General features: G+C 37.5%; 2 protein-coding genes across 2 annotated transcripts in view; one reads left to right on the forward strand and one right to left on the reverse strand.

Annotated features, from left to right (window-relative positions):
- LOC107587952 (uncharacterized) overlaps positions 1 to 4,095 on the forward strand; it is a 14,853-nt gene extending 10,758 nt beyond the window's left edge. Inside the window, exons 8-10 of the mRNA XM_016275931.1 lie at positions 282 to 441; positions 614 to 1,099; positions 4,021 to 4,095. Coding sequence (XP_016131417.1) covers positions 282 to 441 — 160 coding nt within the window. The 3' untranslated portion in view covers positions 614 to 1,099; positions 4,021 to 4,095. The remainder of the gene's footprint in view (positions 1 to 281; positions 442 to 613; positions 1,100 to 4,020) is intronic.
- Positions 4,096 to 6,424: 2,329 nt separating this feature from the next.
- On the reverse strand, positions 6,425 to 11,495 carry LOC107588011 (zinc finger protein 239-like). The gene is made up of 4 exons (XM_016275994.1): positions 11,109 to 11,495; positions 10,900 to 11,015; positions 7,661 to 7,739; positions 6,425 to 7,553 (listed from the first exon to the last, which is right to left on the reverse strand). Exons 1-4 carry the CDS (start codon positions 11,377 to 11,379, stop codon positions 6,691 to 6,693), a joined length of 1,329 nt encoding a protein of 442 aa, XP_016131480.1. The 5' UTR covers positions 11,380 to 11,495; the 3' UTR covers positions 6,425 to 6,690.
- Between the last annotated feature and the right edge of the window lie 5,285 nt (positions 11,496 to 16,780).

The following is a 16,780-nucleotide window of genomic DNA, read 5'->3' on the forward strand; positions in this document are numbered from 1 at the left end:
TGGGTGGTGGGGGGAGAAGGAGGGTGGAGTGGGGGGGGGGGGGGGGGGGGGATCTTATGCTTTCAAAGCTAGATTACTATTGCTAGCCTCTCTGAAATCGCCTACCCTACCTGTTAATAGGATTAGGTAAACAAGGTTATGGCTCCCTGTTTAGGGTGTCCTGTAACTTTATATAAGATAGCAAACCTCTAACCCCTTTTAAACAGTGTTTCGGTGACTGACATAGTTGTAGGCCTTGCGAAATTGATGTTTTGTTTAAAAATGTATCTACTATTCTTTAGGTTCTTCGTAAGGATTAATCCTGAGGGGACTAAATGTACCTCAAAATCAGGTATAAGCCGAAGGACGGGTTCAGCTGTCCAAAGGAAACCCCAAAACTTTAATACCCGCGTGGCTACGTTTATGCAGAGGCTTTCAGAATTCGAGTGGAAAACAAGTTAAGTAAGTGCCAGCAGTTTTATGAAGTTGAAAAAAATCTTTGTATAGAATTTTTAAGCCAAACATTTGTTATTAAAGGTATGGGATTAAACACTTAAATGTAAACATGTAATGAGTTATAAAAGGTGTTCTGAAAGTAACCGCTGACAATAATCAGTTTTTTCATGTGTTTCAGAATTGTCTTCATGCTGGCCCTGCTCTGAATACTACTACTACTACTGCTACTATGATAAGTTACTACTTAAGTGACAATTTTTCACCTTGCGATACCTTCTTTTTTTAACTTTGTTATTACTTGTACTGTTCTATTTGAATGTTGCTGTAATGTTTATACTAAATATTTTATTACGGTCCTTTAAGTCATTCATGCAACAATAAAAAATGTATCAACTACATTTTTTTTTTTAAAGGAATAATATGATTACAGTGATACTATAATGTCGTGGTACTACTTAATACAATAGCTACAAGTAGATTACAGCAGATTTTTGTATTGTGTATTGCTTACTGTAAATAAGTAATCAAAACAGTACTGTAATTGCAGGAACCTGCTGATAAAAATAGAAGTCTTAACAGTGTACTTTTAAATGAGCAGATTCAACCCGAAAAGCAAACCTATTGAAGATGTTTTGCACACGGATCCAGCCTAATTTGAAACCTGGTGAGTTTTTCCTTAGAAGTGTGAATTTCAACACTTTCTGTACCACAGAACATGTTAAAAGCTATGCTTACCTATGTTACATAGACCACTAGTGCGGCATGTTGAGGAGAAGCCTGATATTTCCTCAAACTTGCCTGACAGATGATAAATATATTGGGTGAAAGAGCCTTACAGACTCTTGTCAGATGTCAAAGAGAGATAAGGTGGGCTTGTTTGTCGTGGGCCAGAGAGCAACTACACAACACCCTAGCAAGCACTATACAACAACGCTCACTAGCAACAACGTTTTGGCCGTTTTTGCTGTTCTTTCTTTTGTAAAATTCCAAATCGGAACACTCGCACAAATGAACAGAACGTCCATAGCAACAGTTGCCAAGGTACTATAGGCCAGAACCGTTTTGGATGCGACCAATCAAGAAGTATAATTCATGCGAGCTCTCTATACGGTGGTGTACGGTAATTCATCCCATGATCCTATTCTCCAAAATGCTAGATATGCTATGATTCTATACTCAGAAACATACTGAATACAGTGCCATCGCATGTTGAGAATATAAAAGCAGCTCTACATAGAGACTACAGCGTTGGCAGTCAGATCGAAGGACGGGTGTTTACAGTAACGCACACATCGCTGATAAATGGTCCCGTAAACAACGGACATCATGAATAACGTTACTGCTGATTTTCAGACGCAGCTAACATCCATAATGCAAATGCTGGCGAAAGCGGCTGTTGTGGAAATAAGCAAACTTTTCGAGGAGAATTCTTTGTTGCTGCGATTAGAGATTTCACGCTGTACAAACGAAAATGAATCTCTGAAAAAGAAATGTCATTTTCTGGAGAACGAACTTCAGTCAGCACGGAAAAGCGCTGGAAAGATGAACGGGTCACCAGCTCCATTCAACCATCCGGGACTTACAGGTGATTTACTTATTATGCACGATAAATGAATCTGTGTTTTGATTTATGCTGTAGGTTTAAAGCCTGTAGTGGGCAGTCCTTATATCATAATTGTGCCCTTGAATAAGACTTTAACCTTACTCCAGGGGGACTATTTCTGTAACGTAGTAAATAGTAGTTCATCTTCCAGTCACCAAAATACATTATTTCAGTCTTTCTTTAGGCTACATCAGTAGGTGGTGAAGTGACTGGCTTAGTCTGTAATGCGAGTCGAGGAATCATTCACTCATTCACTGGAAAACACACCGAGTGTTTCATGACCAGAACAGTCTTATTTAGGCTATTAAAATATATACATACATATCTATTAAAAACTGAACAAACGTTTTTTTTGTTCTTCTTCCTGTCCTTGTTGTGTCAGCAGATCACCAAGTTTACAAACGAGTTCGTTCATCAACAAGATGTTTTGTTCATTCACCTCGTTCACAAACAAAATACCTGTTCATTACTAAACCCATTTATGTCAGCTTCTTAGAAGACGCAACTATTACAGGTTGTTTTTGTGTTTGTTTGTTTTTCATATCCTGAGCTGAGACCCAGCTATGGAGTTTTTTTGTCTATGTAGAGGACATTATATTTGAGTGAATTTCTCTAAGACCTCACTTGTCACAGTTTTAATGTCCTACAGGATGTCCTGTACAGAGCACGTTCAGGGCTTTTCAGAGATACCAAATGTTTGGAAATATCACCATGACCATTGTCTCTCCTTGGTCTTTAAATATGACTGACATTAATTTAGTGATAAAATTGTACATCTTTTTGGAAATGTGATCATAATTTGTAATTATCATTTAAAATCTGATTTATTTTCAAATTGTTTGCCATAAACCAACATCTCAGGAAAATGTTATGGGGTTTCAAATCAAAATATGACTTCCTCTTATGAAACAGGACATAATTTCATACATGTCCGCTGTAGAGGACACCAGGACTAAAAGCATGTTTATTACATATTTTGGGAAACAAAACAATTGAATAGGAAAATAAATTATATATCAATGAAATCTTATGAAATATTAGATATTTTTTATGAAAAATCTGGCCAATTATTGCTCCCATTATTACTCTTCTTTTTTCAACATGCTGTCCCAACAGCACAACACTATGCAAATTAGATACAGTGTATAGATAACATTGAGTTTAATGGGAAAACCAGTTTATGGATATTTTACACACACATTGCATAAAGCAAAATGGTATATCAAATAATTTTGTTTGGCTATATCTTTTAAAACATAGTTGAGAATCATCCTTGTACAAAGTTTGTTATAAAAAAACCTGAAACCTAAAAATGTATTGGTTATTTAAAAAAAATCCCATTGTTTTTGCCTTTTTATGTTTATTCATGTCATTTTACTTTTTAGAAAAACTGAGTACTGGTGTCCTTTACAGAAGACATAGCATAACATGAATAAAATATAATTTTTCAAAAATTTAATTTTTTTCCCTTATGCTCTAAACCAGGGATCCTCAAATCTGGCCCACGAGATCCACTTTCCTGCAGAGTTTAGCTCTAACCCTAATCAAACACACCTGAGCATGCTAATCAATGTCTTCAGGATCATTAGAAAATCACAGGTAGCTGAGTTTGATCAGGGTTGGAGCTAAACTCTGCAGCGCATTGGACCTCCAGGGTAAGATTTGAGGAACCCTGCTCTAAACAATGTAATGACATGAAAAATTCTAAATTCACAAAGGTTTTTTTCTGGTTCTCAGGAGGATAATAACCCTGCACAAGTTACCCTAAAAACCTAACAACTGTAACTGCAGAGTTTAGCACCAACCCTGATCAAACACACCTGAACAAGCTAATCAAAGTCTGCAGGATTACTAGAAAGTTACAGGCAGAAGTGTTGATAGTGATGTATATACAAGGTCAACAAAGTTATTTTATTACACATTGTATGTCTTTCTTGTCTTCTTGCATTATGACGTAACCAAAAACAAAGCATGTCTTACAGAAGCCGGACGTCGTCCTGCAATTGACAATGTCTTTGGTAAGGAATGGTGCATGAACCTCTGGAGACACGAGGAGTCACATGTTGGTGAGCAGGACACACATCTGGACTCTCCAGTCATCGCAGAAGAGGTTGGTCTCACATCCTGCTGTTGATATACATCAATCAGTGTCAGAATACAGTTAACTAGTTCTCTCTTTTACTTTCTGTCCTTCAGCCAGTAGATCTGCTGGATGAAGAACCAGATATGATCATGATCAAGGAGGAGACATTTGAAGACTGCTCTGGGAAAAATAACCCTGAGGAAGATGAAAGTTCCAGTTTGAGAGGTTTGTGGAGGGAGAACTTTATAACAGTTGCTATTAACTCTTTATTATATTCACATGTTCTTGTGTCATTTGTTGAACTGCAGGACCTGCAATGACCAGTGATGAAAGATGTGTCACCCAAAGCTCTGAAGATTTTATCACATACACGGTACCTTCAGATGACCAAGTCCAATCGAACGTGCACCAGACACCAGCTGAAGAACAAGCTCTTGATGGAACGATCTCTACACATGGAGACAGTACAACAGAGCAGCAAACTTTCCATAGTACACACAACCACCCAAGCACTCCAGAAGAGAAAAGGTTTGAGTGTGTATTCTGTCGAAGAACCTTCAACAAACTAACCTACCTGAAAGCACACATGCGAACACACTCTGGAGAAAAACCTTTCGTCTGTACAGTTTGTGGTAAAAGATTTGCTCAAAAAACGTACCTCCGAATACACCAGCGCACTCATTCTGGAGAGAGGCCATACTCGTGCATGGAGTGTGGAAAGAGCTTTGCTCAGAAGAGCTCTCTAAACGTACACCTCCGAAGCCACACCGGAGAAAAGCCATATAGCTGCTCAGAGTGTGGTAAAAGCTACGCGTACAAACAGGGTTTCAATACACACCAGTGCTTCGGTTAGACTAGTACATACTGAAGTGAACCATTACTGAATTTTATCAGTATCAAAGTTGCTGTTACAGCAGAGTGTGCATTACTGTGCAATATGAACCCTTAAAAATTGCAAGTATGTCCATGTTTGTTCACAGAAATGTATGTCCTGTAAATGAAACGTGTTATACAGTCATCTGTGCATTGAGTTCACCTTCATTTAGGACCATCTCGATGTGTATATTCATTTGAACAGAGGGATAAACAAACACGCTTTAATAAACTTGACATAAAGTGAGTAAAATCATGCAAACCACTTTTTATTAAGCATGGCTGAAAATACACATAGTAATTGCTGTTTGCTTACACATGCAATCTAGTTGACATCTGAACTTGAACAACTCAAACCTCTAGAAGCATTGTACAAACTACATACTACTGAAATTACAGCTTCCGTAAAAATCTAGTGTTACTTGTCGCTTTAAACTAATGGCCCAAAACTGATATAACATTATGATAATGTTTTAAAAAAACAGACCGTAAATCTTTAGCGTAAAACCTTAATTAGTGATGGTGGTGTTTTATATATAGACTATATATATTCAAAAGTTCTATTCAGATATATCCAAGACTACATCCATTCAAAAGTTTGGAATATTTTGTTTAGCATTTATTTGATCAAAAATACAGTAAAAACAGTAATACAATTTACAATAACTCTTTTCTGTTTTATTCCTGTGATGCAAAGCTACATTTTCAGCATCATTACTTCAGTCTTCAATGTCACATGATCCTTCAGAAATCAATCTAATATGCTGATTTACTGCTCAAGAAACGTTTGTTATTACTGCCAGTGTTGAAAAGTTTTTACTGCGTTACATTTTTATAAAAACATGATTTTTTTTTAATTGGTATTCTTCAAAGAATAAAGAGTTCAGCATATTAGAATGATTTCAGAAGGTTCTTGTGACACTGAAGACTTTGCCATCACAGAAATAAATTACATTTTTTAATATATGGAAATAGAAAACAGATATTGTTAATTGTAATAATATTTCACAATATTACTGTAGCTTTCATCAAATTTATGCAGCCTTGGTGAGCAGAAGAGACTTGTTTCAAAACATTTAAAAGTTTAGCCCAGGGGTCCGTTCTTCGTACGTCGCTAACTCGTTTAGCTGGATGTGATTGTTGACGATTTGGCATGATCTTGGATTGTTTGGTTCTTCGAAGCTCATCCCGGAGTTGCTGTCATAGCAACAGGTCCGTAAGCTTAAACCTGCTCGGGAGCAGGCTTATTTCATGTAAACAGGATAGATCGCATCTTTGTAAGCAGAACAGATACTTAAAATCTGTCCCAGCCACTGCTACTTTATTAGAAGAGTACCCTACTGATCAAATTCGTTTGAAGGACCAAATGAGCCAGAGATCAGTTATCACGATTAGAAGATCTGGCATCTTTCAAATCATCTCGGATGTATTAAGCGAGGTACGAAGAACGGGCTCCAGATGTCAATGACCACCATTAAAGGCTGTGGTTTAACAGAAGAAACTAATTAGTTGGTGGGACAACAACTACATTACTGAGTAATACACAGCCATACCTGACTATATATTTCTGCTACGATCTACAGTATTACACACAGAGACGTTCTTTTTAAGGTGCTGCAACCTCACATTTCCACTGTTCGTATTTCCCTTTAAACAGCTACTGCAATCTCAAATTGAGAAATAACAAAAATGTGTGCTACAAATCAACTACACGGTGACTTTTCCTTGGTTTCCTCCTGACTGGTTTAGCCGTTCTGTCATGGACAATGAGGTGTTGTTTGAGGGTGACTTGCTGGGTGAAACCCTTTCCGCAGGTTATACAAGTATAAGGTCGTTCTCCTCTGTGGATGCGTTCGTGATTACACAGGCTAACTTTCTGGGTGAAACTCCTTCCGCAGGTAGCACAACTAAAAGGTCTCTCTCCTCTGTGGATGCGTTCATGAGCTTGTAAATTTCCTTTCTGGGAGAAGCCTTTTCCACAAAAACTGCATTTATTGGGCCGTTCCCCTGTGTGGACCAAATAGTGAACCGAGAGATTGGTGTTTGAATGGAAACATCTCCCGCAGACCTCACAACGGAACTTTTCGTTTGGTTTCAACTTTGAAAATCTATGTTTTCTGAGACGCTTTTTGGCAGCGTTTTGCCGAAGAAACACCTTCCCGTTGTCATAGCAACTGAAGTTGTTTGGCGGTTTCTGTACCTTGACTCTCTTTTGGCAATGTTCTGTCGTGGTTGCGGCATCCTCGTGCATTTCCTGTGCTTCTTCATCCTCCTGAGCCTCAGAGGAAAACTCACCATTGTGCTCTACTGAAAATTGGTTGAGTATAGAGTGACCATCAAATTCCAATGGATCCTCTATTGGTGCTATTAACTGGTCGACAGCATCATCAAAAGAGTTTTTCCTAGAGTGTTTGTCTGATGAATCAGAGGAGGTGTTTTGTATTTCCGATAGCTCTGAAAATTCACCAGACACAAAATGGCTATCAAAACTTTTGGAGTCTGCCAGTGGCTCATATACAGAAGATGTTGGCTGTCCTCTTGAAGCTGGGGGGGTTTTCCCTGTCGGGAGTATTTAAAATAGTTCAAATCAAATCATTCTTTTAAGCATGCTCCAAAATAATTAAACTAGACGAATTAAAGATCTGCTAGAAGTTTTGAACAATTACCTGTATGACTGGGATAAGTGTCCACTTCAAAACACTCTTCTTTGATTATGACCAGGTTGGAGTGCTCTTGTTCTTTGTGCTGCATGAGGCAAAATGAACAGATCGTGTAAAAACGACATTTAGTTTTTTGATTTCATTTGTAGAAATGACTTCTACAAGCCCAGAGTCATATTTAACAACCTTGAAAACGATCTAGACCGGTGATTTGCAATCCTGGTCCTGAGGAACCCCCAACACTGCACATTTTAGATGTCTCCCTAATCAATCACACCTGATTCAGTTCATCAGCTCATTACTAAAGACTCCAAAACCTCAAATATGTGTGTTAGACAAGAGAGACATCAAAAAATGTACAGTGTTGGGGGTTCTTTAGGACCAGGATTGGGAATCGCTGATCTAGACCTGGGGTTCTCAACCACATTTCTGGAGCCCCCTAACCCCTTATTTACACTGCACACGTCTGTGGCTAGAGAATACCCATAATGCACTGTGAGAGTCACATGCTGAATGAATCGCTGCATCAGAAATGTGGTTGGAACCCCTGATCTAGACCAATGCTTCCCAAATCGGTTTTAAAGCTCCTACTGTGCACATTTTGAATGTCTCCACACCTGATTCAAATCATCATTATTAGAGACTGCGAGATCAAAGTCAAGTCAGGTTCAAAGTCAAAAATCTTGCTGCATTGGATGTAGAAATGGTACACTGGCATCTTGCTTCAACCAAAGTCACTTGAACGAACAACTTTGTAATTACAACTTCCCAACTTGTAAATATGCAAACTTCCCAGGAGGACCTGAATGCAAATGTCATATTGGGTGTTTCCAATATGGGAGACATCCAAAATGTGCAGTGGTGGAGAGCCTCCAGGACATGTTTGGAAACCACTGATCTAGACAAAGCTAATATAATGTGCCACACACACACATTAAGTTCATGGGTCCATAAAAAATAAAACGGTACAGTACTACATTTTTAAATGCTGTCAACATTCATTGCATTATGTATCATCTCCCATTGTCAAATTAAACACCCCCCTAAAAATGACTTTAAAATTCAAATTGGGCAGATGGTGCAGTAGGACAGCTAATTTTTTTTATGGTCATTCCATATGTCAAATTCATGGAACCATTAAAAAAAGTTGGGTAACACTTTATTTTAAGGTGTCCTTGTTACACACACGTTACATGTACTCAGAGGCGGACTTAACCATTAGGCAAAGGTAGGTGACCACCTTGGGCCCCCAAAAGACAAGGGCCCCCTAAAATGCTTTTTATATGCGAGATGCACATTCAGTGCGGACGCGCAAGTGGTTGCTCTGGTGTTCATTACTATGTCCGCGTTGAACATGTTTCTTAGCAAAAGTAGGGCGATGTCCATATCGCGGTTTGATTGAAGTGTACTGAATTGCATTTGATTTATTCATTCAATATTTGATGAATTCCGTGACATTGCTCGTTACACAGTAAACTTGTGTAGCATTTTGAATGTACAAAAATTAAGGGGTTTGGAATAATTAATTTTCATTGGAATAAAAGATAGATTCATGTTTTTGCCTTCATTTGATTACCAGAAAAATTTAAATACACAACACAGAATGTGTTTCTTAGCAAAAGTAGGGCGATGTCCATATCGCGGTTTGATTGAAGTGCACTGAATTGCATTTGATTTATTCATTCAATATTTGATGAATTCCGTGACATTGCTCGTTACACAGTAAACTTGTGTAGCATTTTGAATGTACAAAAATTAAGGGGTTTGGAATAATTAATTTTCATTGGAATAAAAGATAGATTCATGTTTTTGCCTTCATTTGATTACCAGAAAAATTTAAATACACAACACAGAATTTCTAAAAAAATAAGTAAATAAAATTTAAATTTCATAGGGCCCTATTATTGTATACAAATTAATAAATTATGTTGTATTTATGAATTCAATTAATTAGATATGTTTTTGATTAAACCATTAAAATGGAATACAGAAAAATGAAAATGGAAAGCACAGAATTTGGGCCCTAAGAATGTAATTTTTGTTAAAATTTTAATAGGCCTAAATTGCTGTTAAATTAAATAAGTTTCATGATTTTCATTAATTAGACATGTTTTCTGTTAAAATTTTATATAATCATCCAGAAAAATTTAAATACACAACACAGAATTTCTAAAAAAATAAGTAAATAAAATTTAAATTTCATAGGGCCCTACAAATATCATGCATCTGAAGCTATAATTGTAATACTAAGCAACAGTGCATATTATATAGGGCCTATTTTAATTTTTTTAAATGGCGCTCACTCGTTTTTGTGAAAGACCCAAGAAGGACCATGCACAGTCCCTTTCCACACAGTCACACTTCATGTTTGGTTGAAATAATCCTTAAGCATATAAATATATAATTTCCTTCAGTTTAATTTAAATGTGCAATTTAAAAAAAAAAAAAAAAAAAGTATATTTTAAAGTTAAGAATTAGACAATTGCATAGTGAAAATTACCCCAACGCACCACCTAGTGTCCAACCTACTCTAATACTATTATAACCTGTTTAAATGTGAACAAGAGATTTACAACATTAAAGAAATCATTTATTTATAACATGTACATGAAAAATCTAAAAGATTGGACACAACTATGGGACACGGTCGTGCAGCAGCGAGCAACACTGAAAGAAACCTCAAGGTTGTAAATGTGTGAAATTGTATAGGGCCCCATTCCTGTATTTTGCCTGGGGCCCCCAAATCACTAAATCCGCCCCTGCCTGTACTTACTATTATAATAACAATAAATGATGCATAATTACAGGCAGGTAACTCTAAGCCGAACCCTAATCCTAACCGGATATAATAACTACATGTAGTTAATTAATATTGCTCAGTACTTAATGTATAATAACACTGTAACAATGACACCTTAAAAAAAGTGTAACCAAAGGTTGCAGTAAAAATGTGCAGTTTGATAGGTTATTACACTGTTTATAATTCCAGTGTCTTATTTAATGCACCCTTTGAAAGTGACTGAGAATCTGCTTTAAAACACGAGGGCACTTCTTGCATTTAACACTTTATTTAACTCCTTTACACATGCAGTGTATAACGCATGCAGTCTGATTTACACTTCTTACTGTGAGCATGGAAATCTTTGGGGCGTTGTTTGAAACTCATAGATTCAGCTTGCTAACGGACAGCTTCTAAAGCATAAGTTTCATTTTGGGGTGAACTACTCAAAGGGAATTAAGGGGACCTTATGAGGCGACACACTGTACAGGTCGACATCGATACAGCTGGACTCGTTCCTCCGGTCCCACAAACTGGAACACCACTCCTTTCCAAATATCCCTTTGATAGAGGGCTGCGCTCCTGTAAGCAGTACAATATGCATATACATTACAATCATAGTAGTGCACATGTCCGACGAACATCTTCAAACAAAACTATTGAGTACAGGTTTACCGTCTTCGGTTTGAACGCAAATAGAGCGATATATTTTGGAGCCAGCGCGCGCTTCTTCCTTTGTGGTGCGTGTGCTTTCTTCATGCCTTTCGCTGCCGAGACAGAGCATTTTGTCTTTAAGAACTGTATTTTCACTCATGACACGAGACAGTTCTTGTCGTAAAAACGCAAAATCGCTGTCTACAATTTTGCATATTTCTTCTATTGCCGTTTTGGTCATTATCTCCATTATGGAGCTGACTTGCAACCGAAATGATAGAGATTTGGACATCTTTTAAGACTCGCGATTTTTTTGTTAGCATGCAAGAAAAAGAAACTCTGGCTAAAAAAAACCCCCTCCCGTAAGGTCAGTCACCGAAAAAATAATTGCAAATTCTGCAACTTGGTACTGTGCAGAAACCGGAAATAAAGTGTGTGAAAGAGGTCCTCGGCTTTTATCTTGGCGCAGAATATCGTTAGCTTCCGGTTTGTGATCGATTTTCCACTGAACTCAAATTCTCATACTATCCGTCCTATAAAGTTTCTGACATCAGCTTTGGTGTGTCCCGAACAGATACAGATAAGAGCATATTTCAAATCAATCTAAAAAATATGTACATCAGGATGATGCATTATTTCCTGGATTTTGTCTAACGTTTGACAAAACAAAAAAGTACCCACATTTATTATTTAGCCTATTACAAAGAAGTCCTTTTACACAGTCCTTAAAAAGTTTGTTATTCCTAGTATTATTTATGATTTTTAAGAGATTTTCAGCAAGAAAGACAGCAGATCTAGGCAAAGACTTGAGAAAGTTTATTGTGAATAAAAAAATTGCAAAGCAAAAAAACAAACAAAACAAAACAAAACCGTGGTTACTGTCAGAAAAAGAAAGAAATATCATCCAGGGAAAAAAAGAATCACATTTGATCAGTTAGGCTAATAAAAATAAAAATGCAAGTATGGCAGGAGAGCGTCATCAGCATTTGGTTTTTAACAGTTTAATCTTCACACGTTTGATGGTTGGATGAAAAAAGAATCGAAAGCAAAATATATGCTTGGCTAGAATTAACTACACATTTTTAGCTATCACAAAAAAGTGTAGGCTACATAGTTTTAGGGACTCAGCAATATGACCACTGGGTGACAGTATAATAGCAATGGAGTTTAAAGCTTTGTTGCTGGAGCCCCCCAGCACTGCTCACTTCAGATGTCTCTCTTATTTAACCCAGCTGAATTAACTCATCATCTGAAGCTCTCCTCTATCTTTGTACTGGCTGTGTGCTAATAAGAGACTATGTTCTCTATCAGGGCTATTTCATTTCAGTACCAGCAGGGATTGTAGGTGGGGGGAGTGAATGTACAGCGCTCTCTTCCACCTTCAATACCACGACTGAGGTGCCCTTGAGCAAGGCTCTGACTGAACCCCCCACAAAGCTTTGTTGCTGGAGCCCCCCAGCACTGCTCACTTCAGATGTCTCTCTTATTTAACCCAGCTGAATTAACTCATCATCTGAAGCTCTCCTCTATCTTTGTACTGGCTGTGTGCTAATAAGAGGCTCTGTTCTCTATCAGGGCTATTTCATTTCAGTACCAGCAGGGATTGTAGGTGGGGGGAGTGAATGTACAGCGCTCTCTTCCACCTTCAATACCACGACTGAGGTGCCCTTGAGCAAGGCTCTGACTGAACCCCCCACTGCTGATTTCATTTAGTTAACAGAAGTGAACCGACAAATAAAAAGCATGTTTTACAAGAACATTTCACGACCGGGGATTGTTGTAACACGGGGTTAGATGTAACACTGCCAGTTTTAGAGGTCTGAAAAGAGCTGTGGTAACACCATCAATATCATACACGCTTTCTGAGCTCACATGAGAAGTTGCATGTGACTGTGAGCAAATTTGTAGATTTTATAAACAAAAAACTTTGAACAAAATTTTAAACTAGATTATTTTTGCATAGCAATCATTGAGTTGTGGATACAATTATTTAACTTACATGACCTGAAGTTGTTTCTTTTTAGTATTTATGCTAACTTCAACCCTACATGCTACACTTTGCAGATAGATGTAACAGTTGTTGAAAAATGTTACCAGCCCCTATGATGATCCCAATTAGTCCAGTTATCGATCACGTCCTCTGTTGAGACTGTCACACGAGTTTTTTGTTGTTGTTGCATATCAAGGTTTTGTGCATGTTTTCCTACCAGATAAAAAAGCCTCAATTGAACGCACAAGTTTTTTTTGCGCATGCACTTTATAAGAATTTATGCACATCTTGATGTTTCCATCCAGCGTTTTAATTCTATATCTCAAAATTCACATCAAAATAGGTGGATCATGGAAACATAGCTAGTGATTGAACCCTAGCTTATGTGACAGGAATACAGTACTTACACGCACACTCACACAACACATGCAACAATTTTTTTTTGTGCTACATTTAAAGTTATGAAAACTACAATGTTTTTTTTTTAAATGGTTCACATTTCTTTGTTTTTCAATGATGTATAATTATGTAAAAATTGGATAGTGTGGACGTTATTTCAGCAGTTTACCTTATATCCCCAGCAGTGTTACAACTCACTCCAGTAGTGGGGTAGATTGTAACAACAGAATCTTTGTATTTGACATGAACTCACATAATCTGTGATTAATATGCAGTATACAAATCCAAGTGAGTTCTAATTGTAGTAGACAATGTGGCTACCATGTATCACAGTTTGAGATATCTAGCACAAACAGCCACTGAGTTACTGATGCTCAAACAAAAAGCATTACAACAACCATCCTTGGACTCCCTATAGGGACACATTAAAGTGTTCAGACCTTTAAGAAATGGAGGCTGAAACCCCTTTCCTAGATGATGAGTCTCTGCAGAGAGGTTTTCAAAGTCTTAGTGCCTCCCATGTGGACGTGGCTTTTATAGTCTTTCACAGGTCTGAGAGGCACACAAAGCTCTAAAGGCTGTCCTCTTTTCACAGTAAAGAATATGTGAGCAGCATGACAAGAAGCTGTCTGTCTTCTGCACTGGGGACCCCTGACTGTGGGCATTGCCTCAAATTAGGGAGCCACAAAAATCAGAGCGTATCCTCTGAAGAAACACTGAGGTGTGATGGACATTCACTGCATTTCGCATCATTTTCAGAATTTATACAATAATGATAATTTTGTGTACTGTACGTAAGCTCATGATACAGCATGATAATTGTATTTATTGTACATTAAGGTGCTAAGGTCTACAGCAAATCCCAAAGCACATCATTATCCAGCTAATGGAAATGATTAATAGGAACAAATGCTGTCTTCACCTCAGATCTCAATATCTGTCTGTGAGCATTTACGTCCAGACATCAAGTCTAAAGGTCAAGCGTCTGGAGTATGAAAAGGCACATAGGGAGCGGTGGTATTTTTATCTATAACACTTAGGACCGAAGACGCAGTATATCTCTTCAGCTCATATCATCAGAGATAATGGAGGATGATTCGCCGCTCTTAGAGGAAGACCCTTCTTGTTCGGTGTGTGGGGAAGTGTTCAGTGTTCCAGTGGTCCTGTGCTGTGTTTCTTGCGGGTGCAGCTTCTGTGAAATTTGCTGTCAGCAGTTTTGGGAGACGCAATGTCCTTTCTGCAGAAAAGAGGCCTCTGGATCCCATCTCAGAAAGTTCAGGGAGCAAAGACTGAAGGTATTAAATACAGCACAGCTCAGTGATAAAGATATAATAAAGACTGCATCAGATTGCACAAGCTTATCGATGCATGAAAATAATCAGTAAATCTTATCTTGTATATTGTATCACTATCTTGTGTAATCTAATTTATGTTTTACTTAGCAAACTAAATTTAGGTCCAGTCCTTTTCACTCAGTATGTCAACAACGACCGGCAATCTTGTTACAGTCTTACAAGACTTTCTTTATATATATACAGTATATTCTATTGGTAAATTCTCAGTTTCACAGTTCTGTGAAAAAGTTTTTGCCCCTTGTCTGAATTTCTGAGTTTGGACACATTGTAAGTGGTCAGATTTCATTATAGATTATGGTATTCACCTTGTTTTTAATGTAAGAACAGACACATATATTTATAACTTGAATGTGCCAGGTTTCAGGTGTCATTTGCTTCAGGTTATTTTAGCTGTACAAAAACAGTCTGTTATGCTGCTTGACATTACAAACTGCTATTACTTATCTCATTATTTGAATGTATTCTCGTAATTATAAACTTATTAGCTCAAATACATTTACAGTTTACTGCACTTTGGCATTCTTTGTTTTAAAATAGGTTTATTCCTCCATTTACTTATAGAGCATAATGAATCGGAAGTCTCGCACATTGTTTAGCCTCCACTGAAACATAATCAGAATCATATTATCAGATTGTATACAGTTTGAAATAGTTAATCTTTTATAAATAGTTAATCTTTAATAGTTAAGCTGTTAGTTAACAGCTTATCTTCCAAGGAGTGGGTGTTTTGCCAAAAATTGTCCAAGTGCAAGGCACAAAATTATTCTGGGAGTCACCAAGAACCCTAGAGCAACTTCTAAAGATCTTCAAGACTTTCTTGCCTGCATTTCATAAAAATAACTTGTCAAAAACAGTGATGCTATAGTTTGGGAATGTTTAGCTGTATAAGTACCTGGACATCTTGGTATCATTGAAAGAATAATAAATTCTGCTCTGTACCAGACAATTATTGAGGAGAATGTAAAGATGCCTGTTTTTAAATTTAAGGTGAAGCCTGACTGGGATATGCTCCAAAACAATGATCCCTAAAGAAAGCTAAACTTCTGAAATGGTCTAGTCACATTCCAGAATGAAACCCCAACGAAGTGTGGTTGAAGTGGCAGGATCTAAAGCGCACTGTTCACACATCAACGCCTACAAATGTCACTGGGCTGAAGCCAGGGCCGTAGCTGGGGTTTGCAGGGCTCCGGTGCAGGTTGTACCCGTAGGCCCTGTTTGAAATTGTGTAAATAGCACAAATAAACAAATAGAACAAATATACAAATTAAACAATGTTAAAATTGTTCAAGTTTGTAGGTGTCATGGTACAGCAACGGAATAATCAAATGTAAATAGCATTGCGTAGTCTTCACTGTATAAATTAAATATAGATTAATTCTTGTTAAAACTACAAAATAATTCAGTAAAGAGCAGTAAGTGATTTTCTCCCATTTCATTTCTTGGATTAACATTAAAGGGTTAGTTCACCCAAAAATTAAAATTAGCCCATAAATTACTCACCCTCAAGTCATCCTAGGTGTATATGACTTTCCTCTTTCAGACGAATCCAGTCGGAGTTTTATTAAAAATTGTCTTTGATCTTTCAAGCTGTTTAATGCCACTCAGCGGGTGTTGCATGCATCAGTCCAAAAGCAGTTAAATAAAATGCGCCCATCCATAAAAAAATGTCTCACACGGCTCCAGGGGGTGAACAAAGGCCTTCTGTAGCGAATCGATGCGTTTTTGTAAGAAAACTATCCATATTCAAAACGTAATAATCACTTTAATCTAGCTTGCGCTCACTGCTCTAAAAGGAAGCAGTTCCGGGCGGATGATGTATGAGATCAGCGTTGCAAATGTGCACACTTTTTTTTAAATGAATGGGTGCATTTTATTAAACTGCTTTTGGACGGATGCATGCAACACCTGCTGAGTGGCATTAAACAGCTTGAAAGATCAAAGACCATTTT

Source organism: Sinocyclocheilus grahami, unplaced genomic scaffold, assembly GCF_001515645.1.
Source record: "Sinocyclocheilus grahami isolate Dianchi unplaced genomic scaffold, SAMN03320097.WGS_v1.1 scaffold97.1, whole genome shotgun sequence".
Taxonomy (NCBI): Eukaryota; Metazoa; Chordata; class Actinopteri; order Cypriniformes; family Cyprinidae; genus Sinocyclocheilus; species Sinocyclocheilus grahami.